Source organism: Microtus ochrogaster, chromosome 24, assembly GCF_000317375.1.
Source record: "Microtus ochrogaster isolate Prairie Vole_2 chromosome 24, MicOch1.0, whole genome shotgun sequence".
NCBI classification, from domain to species: domain Eukaryota; kingdom Metazoa; phylum Chordata; class Mammalia; order Rodentia; family Cricetidae; genus Microtus; species Microtus ochrogaster.
In genome coordinates, this window is record NC_022024.1 from 28,121,569 (window position 1) to 28,137,695 (window position 16,127).

General features: G+C 41.5%; 1 protein-coding gene across 1 annotated transcript in view; it reads right to left on the bottom strand.

Moving 5' to 3' along the window:
- Positions 1–16,127, bottom strand: part of Nr2c1 (nuclear receptor subfamily 2 group C member 1) — a 50,981-nt gene that overhangs the window by 18,603 nt on the left and 16,251 nt on the right. Inside the window, exons 5-9 of the mRNA XM_013350303.2 lie at positions 15,839–16,018; positions 15,275–15,422; positions 15,096–15,186; positions 9,349–9,533; positions 7,934–8,093 (exon numbers count right to left, since the gene is read on the bottom strand). Of these exons, the coding sequence (XP_013205757.1) occupies positions 7,934–8,093; positions 9,349–9,533; positions 15,096–15,186; positions 15,275–15,422; positions 15,839–16,018 (764 nt within the window). The remainder of the gene's footprint in view (positions 1–7,933; positions 8,094–9,348; positions 9,534–15,095; positions 15,187–15,274; positions 15,423–15,838; positions 16,019–16,127) is intronic.

Below are 16,127 nucleotides of genomic sequence, written 5' to 3' on the forward strand. Positions count from 1 at the left end.
GAAAGGCAGGTCTGTGCAGTATCACCCTATCCTCAAGTGTCCTTAGGAAAGGCAGGTGTGTGCAGTATCACCCTATCCTCAAGTGTCCTTAGGAAATACAAACTGTTGGTTTGTATTGTTATGAACAAATAAATGACCGTAAAAAAAGTAACATTCAAATTGACTTTAGAGAGTTAAGTGTCTGACCACAGTGAACACGAATCCTCTAGCGAATCACTTCTGGGAACATTCTGGAAGTCTTGCGTGCATATGTAAGAACTGCCTTTCCTGTTTTGAACCAACAGTGACCTCAGAGAGGACCCGGGAAATGAGTACACACAGCAACTGGAGGGCTAAACCAGAGGAAATCTGGCTGTTATCTACCAAATGGGAAAAATGAGTTATATCGGGGGACCTACAGCAAGGCTGAACAACCCTAATCCAAAATTTAAACTCGGAAGCATTTGGGAGATTGATGCTTGATATTTTAGACATTTGCACATCTTGGATTTCTGGATCAAGCGTTCAACTAGAAACAACTCAATAGCTACCCCCAAATCTGAAAAACTGAAAAATCTGACACGGTTCTGGTCCCAGGCTTCATTTCTAAATCTATTCTAGAAAAACTCTTGCCCATACAGACACACAAAAGTCATAGGTAAGAATGCCCCCTTTAGCACTGCTTCTAACAGTGGCATTAAATGCTAGCGACAACCCAGATCTCCATCACCAGAAAAAAATAATGATGCCCACTATAGAATATCTTAGAAATATTAAAATTAGTAAGAAAAACAGAGACGACAGTCAAAACAAAATCTGGCCAGGTGTGACAATGCACACCTGCAAGCCCAGCTTTTGGGATGGTGAGGCCGGAGGAACACAAGCTGGAAACTCAGGCCAGCCTGGTCTGTGCTGCAAGTTCCGAGCAGTCTGGGCTCCAGAGAGAGATCTGCCTTAAAACAAAACAAAACAAAACAGACAAAAAGCCTCACAGACACCTAAGTAGGAAAAAAATAGCAAAATGAGACATGGATGATCCAGTTTCAGCTGGAGAGCGTGCCTTGGGTACCCACACCCACAGGAAGCGCAGGACTCCAGACAGTGGCCAGCAGTTGATGTGTTTTTCTTTCACTGCGTGTGTGTTCCTGTGTGTGCAGGCGCACATGTGGGAGTGTGAGTGCGAGCCAGAGGACGACCTCATTCCTCCTCATCCCTCACACATCACACTGCCCATTCATCTAGAGCCTCTCACTGGCCTGGGGCTCATGTAGGCTGACTGGCAAGGGAGCCCCGGGGAAGCCCATCTGTGTCCACAAAGCTGGGGTTACGAACATGTGGTACCGCAGCTGACACCTGTTTTACTTTTTTTTTTTTTAACATAGGTCCTGTGATTTAGACTCAGGCCCATGTGCTTACAAGGCTTTACCAATTGGGCTATCTTTCCACATCCCAATAATATTTTTCTAGGGAACTGATAGCTTTGATAAGATTCTCAAAAGTATCTACAATACCAAACAGATCACAGAGTTTTCATCGATAAGATATAACAGTTTTCTATAAATGTCAGGTAAAATGTAAAAAAACAAGGGCTGGAAAGATGGCTCAGTTGTTAAGAGCACTGGCAGCTCTTCCAGAGGACCCAGGTTCGATTCCCAGTAACCATATGATGGCTACCAGTGTCTGTAACTGCACTCTCAGATCTGACACCTCTCCTAGCCTATAGGGGCACTGCACACAAGTGCTCCAGGCATCCATGCAGGAAAAACACCCAATCACATACACATTATAATTTTTATTAAAAGAAAACCCCACAAAAGTTAAAGTTAAATCAAGATCAGATAATTTAACCTATAACACCGAATGAAATAGAAGTAGTTAATTATTAAAGTCTACAGAACCAGACAATTTTAGCACAGAATTTCTACCAGACTTTCGAAGAAGAGTGAATAATAATGCTCCTCAAATTATTTCACAAAATAGAAACAGAAGAAACCTTGCCAAATTCATTGTATGAGGCCATAGTTATACTGATACACAAACCACATAAAAACACAGCAAAGAAAGAGAATAACAGACAAATTTCCCTTATAAACATAGATGCAAAAATATTCAATAAAATACTGGCAAACCAAATCTAAGAACACATCAAAACGATCATTCACCATAATCAAGTAGGCTTCATCCCAGAGATGCAGGGATGGATCAATATACAAAAATCAGCAAATGTAATCTACAATATAAACAAATGAAAAGAAAAAATACACATGATCATCTCATTAGATGCCAAGAAAGTCTCTGACAAAATCCAACATCCCTTCATGATAAAAGTCCTCGAGAGATCAGGGATACAAGGGACACACCTAAACATAAGACAATTTACAGCAAGCCGACAACTAACATCAAATTAAATGTAGAGAAACTCAAAGCAATTTCACTGAAATCAGGAACACAACAAGGCTGTGATGTGGGAAGTGATGTATACTGTGAATATATTTTATTGCCATTGGTTAATAAGAAGCTGCTTTCGGCAGAGTCAGTGAGAAGCCATGCAGCCCCGCCGGAGACAGACACAGAATGGAACCTTGCCGGTAAGCCACAGTCACGTGATGATACACAGATTAATGGAGATGGGTTAATTTAAGATATAAGAGTAAGCCAGAAATATGCTTAAGCTATTGGCCAAACAGTATTGCAAATAATATAGTTTCTGAGTGATCATTTCGTGGTCTGGGCAGCTGGGAACAAACAAGTAGCCTCCCTCAACAAGGTTGTCCATTTTATCCATATCTATTCAATATAGTACTTAAATTCTAGCTAGAGCAATAAGACAACTGAAGAAGATCAAGGGGATATATATTGGAGAGGAAGCAGTTAAAATAGTGTTATTTGTAGATAATATGATAGTATACATAACAGTCCTTAAAAATTCTACCAGGGAACTCCTATAGCTGATAAACACTTTCAACAAACTGTCTGGATACAAGACTAACTCAAAACAACAATAACAACAAACAAACAAAACCCCAAATCAGTAGCCTGTATACAAATGACAAATGAGCTGAGAAAGAAATAAGAAAAACAACACCCTTCAAAATAGCTTCAAATAATATCTTGGGCTAACTCAAGTGAAAGACTTGTATGATAAAAATTTCAAGTCTCCGAAGAAGGAAATTGAAAAAGATATCAGAAAATGGGAAGCTCTCCCATGCTCACGGATCGGTAGGATTAACATAGTGAAAATGGCCACATATCAAAAGCAATCTACAGATTCAACGCGATCCCCATCAATATTCCAACATGACTGTTTACAGATCTTGAAAAGACAAATCTCAGCTTCATATGGACAAACAAAAACCCAAGCTAGCTAAACAACCCTGAACGATAAAAGAACCGCTGGGGTCTCAAGCTTCCTGAACTCAAGCTGCATGGTACTGGCACAAAAACAGGCAGGTGGATCAATTGAATTGGATGGAAGACCCAGACATAAATGCACACACCTATGGACACCTGAGTTTTGATAAAGAAACCAGAAATGCATAATGAAAAAAGAGACAGCATCTTCAACAAATGGTGCTGATCAAACTGGACATATTCATGTAGAAGAACAGATATAATAGAAGAATCCAAATAGATCCACATTTATCACCCTGCATAAAACTCAAGTCCAAGTAAATGGACCTCAACATAAAACCAGACACATAGAACCTGATAAAAGAGAAACTGGGGAACAGCCTTGACCACCTTGGCACAGGAGACAACTTTCTGAACAGAACACAGCAGAGGCACTAAGACCAACAATAAATGGGACCCCATGAAATGGAATATCTTCTGTAAGGCAAAGGACACTGTCGACTGAACAAAGTGACAGCTACAGAATGGGAAAAAAAGATTTTTTTAGCAACTCTACATCTGAGAGAAGATTAATATCCAATATATCATACACACATAAGAAATAATTCATTTAAAAAATGAAATACAGATAGAGCAAGAAAATTCTCAATAGAGGAAGCTCAATGGTTGAGAAACATTTAAAGAAATATTCAACATCCTTAGCCCTCAGGGAAATGCAAATTAAAACTGCTTTGAGTGTCCATCTGTCCACCTGTCAGAATAGCTAAAATCAGTAACACAGGTGACAATTCACCCTGGTGAGCAAGGGGAGCCCGCTTCCATTGCTGGCGGGAGTGCAAACTTGTACAGCCACTATGGAAACTAATATTACGAGTCCTCAGAAGGTTGGGAATCGATCTACCTCAAGATCCAGCGATACCACTCTTGGGCACATACCCAAAGGATGCTCCATGCGACCACAAGGACACTTGCTCAGCTACGTTCACTGCAGCTTTATTCATAATAACTAGAAACTGGCAACAACCTAGATGTCCCCCAACTGAAGAATGGATGAAGAAAATGTGGCACATTTACACAATGAAGTATTACTCAGCTGTTAAAAAAATGACATCATCAAATTTGCTGGCCAATGGATACTAGAAAAGAACACCCTGTGTGAGTTATCCCAGACTCAGAAAAACAAATATGATCGGTGCCCTGTTCAGTCATCTTCAGAGAAGATTCTTCTGGAAGCAGATAGGAGAGGGTGCAGAGACCCACAACCAGACATTATACAGAGAGAGAGAGAGAGAGAGAGAGAGAGAGAGAGAGAGAGAGAGAGAGAGAGAGAGATCTCCATTGGGTGCCTCCCCTCAGAGCTCAGGGAACCCTGAGGAAGAGGGAGAGGAAAGATTGTAGGAGTCAGAGGGGATGGAGGACACCAGGAAAACATGACCCACTGAATCTGAGCAGGGCGCATGTTGGCTCACAAAGACTGAAGCAGCAAGCATGAGGCTGCATGGATCTGTGTATTTGCTATGGCTGTTAGTTTGGTGTTTCTGTGGGACTCCTCACAGTGGAAGTGGCTGTATCTCTGACTCCTTTGCCTGCTCTTTTCCTCCTACTGGGTTACCTTGTCCAGCCTCCACAGGAGGGTTTCTGCCTTGTCTTATTGTATCTTGTTTTGTGATGTTTGGTTGTTGTCTCTTGGAGGCCTGGTCTTTTCTGAAGGGAAGCAGAGGGGAAGTGGATCTGGGGGAGGGAGGAGCTGGAAGGAGTGGAGGGAAGGAAACTGTGGTCAGGATGTATTATATGAGAGAAGAATCTATTTTCAATCAAAAAATTAAATTAAAAAAACCTTGTTTTTGTTCAAAATTAGGCACAAAGGTTTACCTAATTCTTACTTTTAGGAATAGGAATGTGGGACCTCTTTGCTTGGATAGTATGGTTTCCAATTTTGTGTTTTATGGTATGTGTGTGTTTCTTGTACTTTTTCTCTTCTATTCTGGTTTGCTTGTTTGCCTGTTTGTTCTAAAGAGAAAGAAAGAAAGGAGTGGAGTTGGATGGGTAGGGAGGTGGAAAGGATCTGGAGATGGGGGGGGAACTGATCAGAATAGGTTGTATGAAAAATATTTCTTCTTTTTCTTTTACTGGTTTTTTGAGATGGGTTTTTTCTGTGTAGCCCCGACTGTCCTGGAATTGACTCTGTAGACCAGGCTGGCCTCGAACTCACAAACAGGAAGGGGGACATTCAAGTGACAGGATGGTTACAATTGGTCACAGGCTGACAGGGAGTCACAGCTCTACAGGATGGGAAAGGTTGAGAGATCAGCGTTCACAATGGTTCAACCTTGTCCTATGTATCTACTTCAAAGGACAGAAGTCCTGCTTACTTTTAATTATTCGTATAAGACAAAAGGGAAAGAGATTTTTGAAATCATAACTCAAAAATGTCATTAAATAAATATATCACTATCATTCTAGATTTTTTTCCTTCCAGTTACATTATCAGATGGCTTCTCCTGCCTACATTTAGGTTGCTTTGAATAAAACATTAAAATCCACAAATCTGAGTCCCACAACAACATGAAAATAAAAACTCCAGCTCATCTAAAAGAAGGTGGAATGGCTCTGCTGAAAAAACAGATAGGAAAATATGCAAATTAGACACGGAGCAACCAGGAACAAAACTCTGCTTGGCTCAGTGACCAGAGATGTTAGACACCTGAATGAGGTCACCCCCAAAACTCAGGCCCGAGGACTCCAGTGATGAACTGACCATGAAAAGACTGGAAAATAAAACTCCTCAGCGGGAGTTGAAGAAGCTGCCGTTTTCAGGAGAGAAAGAACCTACCAACTCCAGAGAGAAAAGTCAAAGTTTGAATTTGTTTAATTCATCTGCCCAATGCATTTAGTTCCCGGAATTGAAAATCTGAGAGCCAATCTAAGGCCGGGGAACAGCCGCTGTCTGCAGATGCTCTTTGTTCTTGCTCACACTGAATCTCTGCCTACGTCTCTCTCCTTGTCCTTCCTGAAGTCTAAGTCCAGAGCAGGAAATGAAGCAGAGAACACAAAAGACGAAGTTTTGACGAGATGAAAGAACAACGAGACACACATGTTGCCTTGATCACCCTTGTCCACAGCTCTGACAACAACTTTTAGGTACAAATTATTCTTCCTATCCTTCTTGTCTCACCTATGAAAATTTTCCTTGTGCAATCAATGCACGTAAAACACTTGCATTTCTTCTAAGTTAACTTTAGTAAATTCTTGCATGAAAACTGTTTGTTTTCTCTGATGTGTTTCATTGCTCTATCATGTTGCAGCAATTAATAAACCATAAATCATAAAAAGTGAATTTTTTTCTATGGCTACTTCAACCAAGCTGAATTTTGAAATACCAATCTTATATGGTGTTTTGATCGATGATACATTTGTTTTCTGTTTGTTAGTTTTACTGGCAGTACAGACACTTATTTGATGCTTCCCTAAGAAATGTAGGCAGGTTTATCATCTACTGTCAATCACTCTAAGTGTAATCATGCTAAGTGTAATCTGAGCATACGCAATCATTTTACACACCCCTTTCTAATGGTATTCCCAACCGGCAGAGCAAAGGTCCAGGAAGAGGGGTCCATGATAGTGTTGATGAGATCTCAGCGGTGGGCACATATACAGCTGTGTTCAGCATATTCATTTCAACAGCAAATCACATTTTAGAAAGTTCTTGGGCTCCAACTGTATCGTTTCTAATGGTCTACCTGAATTGCTTCCATTTTCAGAGTGTGCAGAGGCCGAGAAGGGGAGCAGTGGTAGGCACTGGCACTTGCCCAGCAGACATAGGACCATGTATGTAGAGTGTGTGTAGGGATTCATATCATTATGAACTACACCATTACAAAATGGATTTAGGATAAATTCCAAATGTTCCTTTTCCAACATGGCTTTTAAAAGTAGCAGGAGTTAAGATGCGTTGTCATGGGTACCCCATGTGATGATGCTGAGGGGCAGCTAAGGAAGGCAGCTCACCCACACATCACCACTTTTATCTTTATCATCTCCAACGTGCGAGCCAAATATCTGGGTCTCAGATACCAGTTTACACTGAACAGAAGCCACGCATTCGGTTCACAATGGACGTCCCTGCTTAAGGAAAGAAAGCCACTGTGACTAACTGGTTCTAAAATCTTTTTGTTTTGTTTTGTTTTTTTGAGACAGAATTTCTCTTTCTCTGTGTAGCCCTGGCTATCTTAGAACTTTGAGATCTGCCTGCCTCTGCCTCTTGAGTGTTGGGATTAAAGGCGTGCGCCATTACTGCCTGGCCGGGCTCACAACCATCTGTGATAGGATCTGATGCCCTCGTCTGGCATGCGGGTGTACATGCAAAACATTCATACATAAAATATAAATAAACTAAATTTAAAAAACTGAGAAAATTAACCAACTAATCGCCCTATCACAACTGAGTGACCTCAAGCTGATCCCCTGTCTTCTATGGCAGGGTATGCTTCTGTTGTGGAATTCCACCATGGGTATTGCTAACTTTAAATTGTAACAGGCAAATTTTGATTGTTGAGAGGAAAATTAAAATCAAACAGTATAACATAAAAAAAATTAAAGATACCCTGAAAACTACATGAGAATCGCTGAGAAGCGGGCCCTCTTTCTCCATGTAGCTCGACTCTCCTGGGATGAGATGCATGCTGCCTTCCACGTCCTCTACTGAGCTCTGACAGGTGCTGCTTTCTCCAGGGGTCAAGGCTTTCGCGAGGGTGTTAAATGCCCTAAAAGGAGACATCAGAAGCCGTGAGCTCGGGCAATCTCCAACAATAAAATGAAGTTCTTATACAAAATTCTGGAGTTATGAAGTCAAGGGGCTGTGGGAAGAGCTCAGTAGAGGGCCTATCTAGCACGCACTAGGCCCTGGGGGTGGGGTAGGGGAACACATTTAAGCCTAAAAATTCTTCTGCAAATAGGGCAGGGGTGTGGCTCAGAGGCTTGTGTAGTGCTCAGGAAGCCAGTGCCACTGTTAGGAGGGGTCTGCACACAAAAGCAACTAAACAGCAACCGGGTTTCAGAAAACAGCTTTCCTGTATGGCAGGCAGACTTTGTATTTCATGGACCTCTGTGATGAGCAAAACCAACGGATTAAATGTAGTAAGGGTAGCGTGAAATATTATATATATTGCTAAGAAGTTATCATCTCATTAAGTATTAGAGAATTTTTTTTTACACTTGTGGCTACTTAATGAAATACAGGCAGTTAAGAATTCAAGATTAGGGTAACAGATAACTAAAGCTGCCGAGTAATTATTCAAAACAGTTTCCCAGACTGTCAAATGATAAACTTCTAGAGTTCCTTAAACAAGGTCATCATTTGGTCAACAATTACCCAAGGCTCTGAACCGCTGTCTCCCCGTCTCTAGTCTTTTGCAGTCAATCACATCTAGGCCTGGAGTAAACCAGGTGAGCGCTCTACCCTGAACGCCACTCAGTTGCACCCCAGCACAATGCTGGTATTTAAATAATAAAGGGAAGTCTGAGAAAAGTTCAAAGAAATTTCATCTCTGTATTCTAAGTATTAATACTGACAAAATAAAACCAAATTCTGATTCTATTTTCCTTAAGAGTAATTTAACATTGCAGCTATTTCAATGAGATCTGACATTCATCTTTATCAGCAGATTCTAGTGGTGGGTGGGGAACAGGTTCCATTCTACATCCCGAGGGAAAACATCTAAACACAAAACTTCCGAAACGTCAGACTCTAGCTGTCATTTAAAATGAAGGGAATCCCCAACTCGTCAAACCACAATATTAATTTTTTAATATACACTTACAGCCCAGGAAACTCAGAATGGAGCGTGTTCAGCATGTTGCATTAAAGGCAGATTTTCAGTTAAACTTTACTATGCCATATGTTCTTCTATTTCTTATAGAAATAATTGTTTTTAGAAACTTTTATATACAGACATCAACATAAAACAAACATTTTAATCAACTCAAAATGAAGTTTAGGAAGATGGGACCAGACTTTACCTGGAGACATCCCCGTTGGACTGAATATCTTGATGAAACGCACAGAAGGACGTATCCCCATTGCGCAGGCTCTCCACCACAGGCATGTCGCCACCGGTGTAAGAAAGGTCTTTGGCTTTGCCGAGATTTGCTAAAGACGTGACCACACTGGCCAGTGTGCTTAAGTCACCCTGACACGACTCAACCTTAAATAAATAGATAGAGAGATAGATAGATAGATAGATAGATAGATAGATAGATAGATAGATAGATAGATAGATAGATAGATAGAGTACTAAAATTTTGCAAAGTGGTACTGATAGATTTCAAAACCTTAAATATTAAATTCTAGGTTATGGCATACTAAAGGAAAAGCAAATTAATAAATGAAATTGATGAATACAGCAGCTCATTTCTGCAATCCCAGCACTGAAGAGACTGAGGTAGGATTTCCACAAATCCAAGGCCAGTGTGGGCTATACAGTGAGAGCCTGCCCTTAAAGAAAAAAGAAGAAAAAAAGGAAAGAAAGACTCTTGAGGAAATACAGACCTAAAAGTAGGTATAAGTTCTTAAAAAATAATTAGAAAAGTTTCAAACAAAAATTATACTTACTAGCTAATATAACTAAGTCATAGTTACTTCCTCTATAAAAGGATACCAGGTAATAATTCTTTTTATCATTAATGATTTAATATTGTTAAAACTTCCAAAATTTTTTTTAAGATTAAAATTTTTTAATTTTATGTGTATGAGTGTTTTGCTTGCATGGAAGTCTGTGCACCACCTGCAGCCTGGTGCTCCCAGAGGTCAAACAGAGGGCATTAGGATCCCCCTGGGACTAGCGTTACAAGTGATTGTGAACTACCATGTAGGTGCTGGGAACTGAACATGGGTCCTCTACAAGAGCAGTAAGGGCTCTTAACCTCTGGGCTATCTCACCTTTCCAGCCCCAAAGATTTAGTTTTATCTTTTAAATAAAGAATATGCCATTTAAATGCCTAAACAACTAGAGTTCTGTTGACGTGAGATGCATCTGCTCCTGGCAGCACCAATCAACTCCCAAAGACACTCCATGTGGAACTTGTTTTCTTTTTGCCGAAACTGGTTTTTAGACAAAGAACTGCCCCTGTCTCGACTGCTGATAGTAAGCATGCTGTCCAATCTGGACAAGGAGAACACAAAAAGTGGCTGCTGAACCTTGTCAAGACAGGTTAGAACAGTCTTTCAAATTTTCCTGCTTCTGAATATGGTCTGTCAGATATTCTAGGCCTATAGCCAAAGTTGGTTGCCCCAACATTGCAGAGACTTTGGGTGACTGTTTAGACAACCAGTGGTTTCTGTCATTTCTTGCATCTTTTGGAAGTCACTTGCTTGCACTTCCTGCTTACGTAGGTAATATTGCCTTCCTTCTCAGGTCTTTGATGGGGTTGAAGGCTAGACAGTTATAGTTTTAATCCTCTTGTATCTTAGCTAAGGGTGAATAAGGTACAAGACTTGGACTCTTCAAGATAGGACAGTTACTGGAGTAATCTCTGTAATCTGCCAATTACCTATGGTCTGGATATTTAGAATGTATTTCTTGCTTGATGTTCTTGTTGGCTGCAGTTTCATTTTTGTGCCTCTTAGCACCTTTTCTTCTGGATAATACTTGATAGTTGTTTTTATTGTATATAGTTTTATGTTAGGATTAGAACCTCCTTAATTAGAACAAAGAGGAAAATGTTGTGGGATTTTGATCTGTTAGCCAATGACATTTGGGGTGACTGGCTGTATGTACATGGTTTTCTCAGAACACATGACCGGATAAAACCGAGGAGGGGGCTGCTGTGGCGCTCTCTCTCCTGGGTGGTAGTGGCTGGAGCAAGCGCAGAAAAGCAGAAGAGAAGAAGCTTGAAGTTGGTCCTCTTCTCCCTTGGGCATAATGGCAGGAAGACAGCGGCCAGGTCAGCAGCAGCATCCACTTTGTTCTGTATTTGTGAGCTTGCTTTTTCCATTGCACCCCTTAATCAATTCTTAGAGTTTCGTGGGTGTTCACTTCAGATGAAATGCAGGACCAGACCTGGCACTGGAGCAGGGGGAGATGGACCCTTGGTCTGGGTTATGTTTTCTTCTTACCAGAGTTGAAGAAACTCCTAGTCAAGCTCCCAGCTCTTAGGCCAGATCACACACCTTCCCGTTTGTCTGCACTTGTTTGTCAAGAACGAATAATTATTGACTGCATCTGCAATGCGTTAGTTAAAAATCACTGCACAGGAAGAGCAGGGAAGGGCTTCATTTTTTTTTCCTTTCATTTTAGCTTGCAATCTTGAAAGCAACAAGTTGACACTCAGCAACTTCTCATAGTGACAGATGAGCTTTTGGAAGTATCATTTTCAATGAAAAGACTTTGATATACTTAATGCTTCAATTTATTAAATGCTTTTGAGGTCGGGGAGATGGGCCAGTGGTTAATTTGCTTGGCTCACAAACAGTAAGCACCAGGACTGAAGTTCACACACCTAGAGTCTATGTGAATGCCACTGGACATGTGTCTTGTCTGTAATGTCAGCTCTCTGAAGACAGAGAGGGCAGCCCTGGAGCAAACTGGAGAGCCATGTCTGCGGGCCCAATTGAGAGATCCTGCCTCAACAAATAAGATGAAGAGTAATCAAATAAGCCTCCCAACATGGGGGGGGGCTTCACATACACGTGTACACGCACACATATACAAACACGTATACATGCACACACATACACAGAAGTACATAATACTTTTGAATGTTCAAACTATCCCACCCAAACCTAATAACAAAACCTTTAAGCTTCTCTATTGCCCATTATAGCCGTTAATTTGTTTTGTCTGTGCATACATGATTGGTTTGTTTTTAATGCAGAGCCCTGCTATACCAATCACGGTTGGCCTGCTGCTTCCTACTGCAGAGCCCATGCTAGCCCTGAGCTTGTGATCCCCACCTCTGCCTCCGGAGAGCTGGAATTACAGGTGGAAAAACACTACATCTAGCACATGTAACCACTCTGAATAATATCAGAAAGTTTCATTGGTTTTATTAATTCTTTAATTTATATGAAACATCCTTTGGTGACTAAATAGACATTAATTTTTGTGCCCCCAGATCCTTAATGAATATCCTGCCTATTACCAAGTTTTTACGTGACATATATATATGCATATATATATACACACACACATGCATATGTATTTCTTAATGTCTTTACTATGAGCTGGCTTGCTGGCCCTGAGGAGATGTGGGAGGGCCTGTGAAAATACTTTCTCCCATCTGCCCTAGGCTCTGGCTCTGCAGGAATCACAGCACCAAAGTTCTATCTAGGGCATCAATCACAGAATGACTGTGGTCTGACTAGAAAGATGGTAACATATTATGTGTGTATGCATACATGTACACATATAATATACATATATGTACGTGTGTGTGTTGTATGTGTACACATATATTAACCTGTCCATTAATCCTGTCCAACAGGAATCCTCATCCATCTTCAACAGAATGACCCAACACACACAAGTTGCAAAAGCTCATGTCCCAGTCAATTAGCCTTCTCTTTCTCTCTCTCTCCCTCTCTCTCTCTCGACAGGGTATCTCCATGTAGCCCTGGCTGTTCTGGAACTAGATCTTTTTTTTTTTCCTTTTTTTTTATACATTTTTTTATTGATATTTACCGAGCTCTACATTTTTCTCTGCTCCCCTCCCTGCCTCTTCCCCTCCCTCCAATTCTCCCACAAGGTCCCTATGCTCCCAATTTACTCAGGAGATCTTGTCTTTTTCTACTTTCTACTTCCTATGTAGATTAGATCTCTGTATCTCTCTCTTAGTGTTGAAACTACACCTTACAGACCAGGCTGATCTTGAATTCACAGAGATCCTCCTGCCTCTGCCTTCTGAATGCCGGGATTAAAGGAATTTACTCACATAGTCTGCTAAGTATTTTAATTTTTATCTAAAACTCAGAAGTGTTAACTATTCCTTTCCATGAGAGGAAATATGTCTAACTAGATTTCCAAGTTTCTGCCACCAGAGCTTCTTAGGTAATGTGACAAAGAAAAATCTCATCTTGTGATGCAGTATTCAGGGACATTTGTTGTGTTTTCCGTTACATTTTTTGGTGCTGAGATTGAACCAAGGACCTCATGTCTGCTGCGCATGTTCTTCCATTGGATGACACCCCGGTGCTCTGGCACTGTTGAGTCTGCAGAGCCAGAGCCCAGGGCAAGTGGCACAAAGTCTCATCACAGGCCCTCCTAAACCTTCTCAGGGCCTGCAGGGCAGCTCTGAGTAAAGGCCCTGGCCACTAACAACGACTACTTGAGTACAAGATCCCACGCGGTGGGGAGCTAGAACCAACTCCAGAAAGTTGTTCTCTGACTTCTGCATGTGCATGACGGTGAGCACAGACACACACACACACAGACACACACACACACACAGACACACACAAAGACAGACAGACACACACACACACAGTAAATAAATAAACATGACAAAAACAGACTAAAAATCTTTTTAGGAAAACGTCTTTCTTCTCATACAGTTTTGGGAAATTACAGAAAGCTTACACACTTTACCTAAATAGAGAAACCTTTTAGGGCTGGAGAGATGGCTTCTAAGGGGCAGCAGAGGCTGCTGTGCAGGCGGGAAGATCTCAGTTCGGATCCCCAGCGCACACACAACCATATGGCTGCTTGTTCCGGGTTTGGCAAGACCCTCTCTCAGGGAACAAGGCAGACGGCAATGGAGCAGGGCATCTCCTCCAGCCTTGGTAAACACGAGCATGAGGAGGCACACAGGCATGTACTCATGGATGTGTGTGCACACGCACGTACAGAAATCTTTCCTTTAGACCCGTGACAAAGAAAGGTCTGCTCCAGTCTCTGACTTGGGTGTGGAATCTGAGATCACAGGCAATCTCATTCTGCTCTGACCCCAGACCCCACAGAAATGCTGAGGACAAACAGTGGCTGAGGTCACAGGCAATCAGGGGCTGCACATCATCCTGAGACTCAAATGCGTGTTCCGACTGAGGGATACCAAGAACTTCCCTTTACTTGAACTATCAAGTATTTTGGCATTAATAAATCTAGCAGGGAAAATAAGAGGAATACATGCAAGAATTCTGTGCTTTTCTTCTGCTGGTTTTTTTCAGATGGGCTCACAATACATCACAGCTGACCCTCAAATCAGAGTGTAGACCAGGCTAGTGTGTAGACCAGGCTGGATCCACTTACGGTCACTGACCTGCCTTTAGCCATCCAAGTTGCTGGGATTACAAGAAGTGTACCATTATATCTGGTTTGGGTTTAACATAACTAATTAATTTTCTAATAACTTTGATTTCAAGATGAAAGAAACTGGGAATACTTTCAATTTTTGTTGCTTTCATGTTAAAGATAACATTTTAGTGGCACGGTGAAGAATTCTATCAAATAATTTTAGCTTTAGAAACAGGAATTAGGGACTGGAGAGATAGTTTTGCTGTTAGGAGCACTGGCTGCTCTTCCAAAGGTCATGAGTTCAATTCCCAGCAACCACATGTTGGCTCACAATCATGAGTAATGGGATCTGATGCCCTCTTCTGGCCTGTAGGCATACATGCAGACAGAACACTCATACAGAAAATATACAAGTAAGTAAAACCTTTTAAAGAAAGAAAGAGGTATTACTGCTCAGGAGCCCAGCATGGGGCCAAGGGCTCAAACTCCAGCACTGGGGACTGAGGGGCGGGAGAGGGGTCTTGAAATCGTACTCCTTACCTTATCCGGGGTCATCAGCATAGCTGGTTCTGTTTTTATCCCAGGCTGCTGAATATTTACGAACATCCCCGAATCCAACAGTCCTGTAGACCTGGAACAAATGAAGCCCAAATTTTAGTCTTACTTGATGTGGGAAGAGAAGCAAAGGACCCAGCTTCTTATTGTCATCTGTATGGCACCTGGTGGTCTCGCCATCCGTCACAAAGGTCGGGGTTGCAGCCAGCGGGCTGCGGAGGTCTTTGCGGATGTAGATTTTCTCTGTGGAAGCCGCACAATTGGAAGACTTTTCTCGGGATACTTCAATGGGTTTCCTTTCACACTGAACGGCTATAAAAACATGTTGAATAATTATACTATGATACAGACGCTATGGGAATTTGTTAAATCTAAGCTTCTTGTCACCAGAGGGAGACACTGCTTCTGAATGAATCCCAAAGGTGACCGTCAGTCTTTATAGTCTATCCACGTTCAATGATGCTGCCCCTATTTGCGAAACTGGTCAACTTACATCATATCCTGCCTTCCTATTTTGCCACTCCTGTGGTAGAAAAACATAACTCTTAAAAAACCTCACTGCCAAGAACTGAAGGGAGCCATCCCTTACGTATACAGAGTTTAATTACAGCCACAGAAGAGTGACCGAAACAGCCTGCGGAGAGCTGACCAGCAAGAGAGAGCTAATTGTATGCACGTTCCATGTGCTGCGGTCTAAAAAGCATCACCCCTTCCAAGCAGGTACATACAGTCCTGCTTCATCCCAAAAGCGATGCAGCGCTGTAACCTGCAGTACTGACAGCGGTTCCGGTGGTGCTTATTAATTACACAGTCTTTGGATCCGCGGCACGAATAAACTAGGTTCTTTCGGATGCTTCTTTTAAAAAATCCTTTGCAGCCTTCGCAGGTTATCGCTCCATAATGACGCCCTAGAGATGAAATGTTTAAGAAAATACAAAACATACTATAGATTAGAAGGGAAATAAGTTCTTTTTTTTTTCTATGAAAACAACAATATATAAAATGAAATTGTGATTT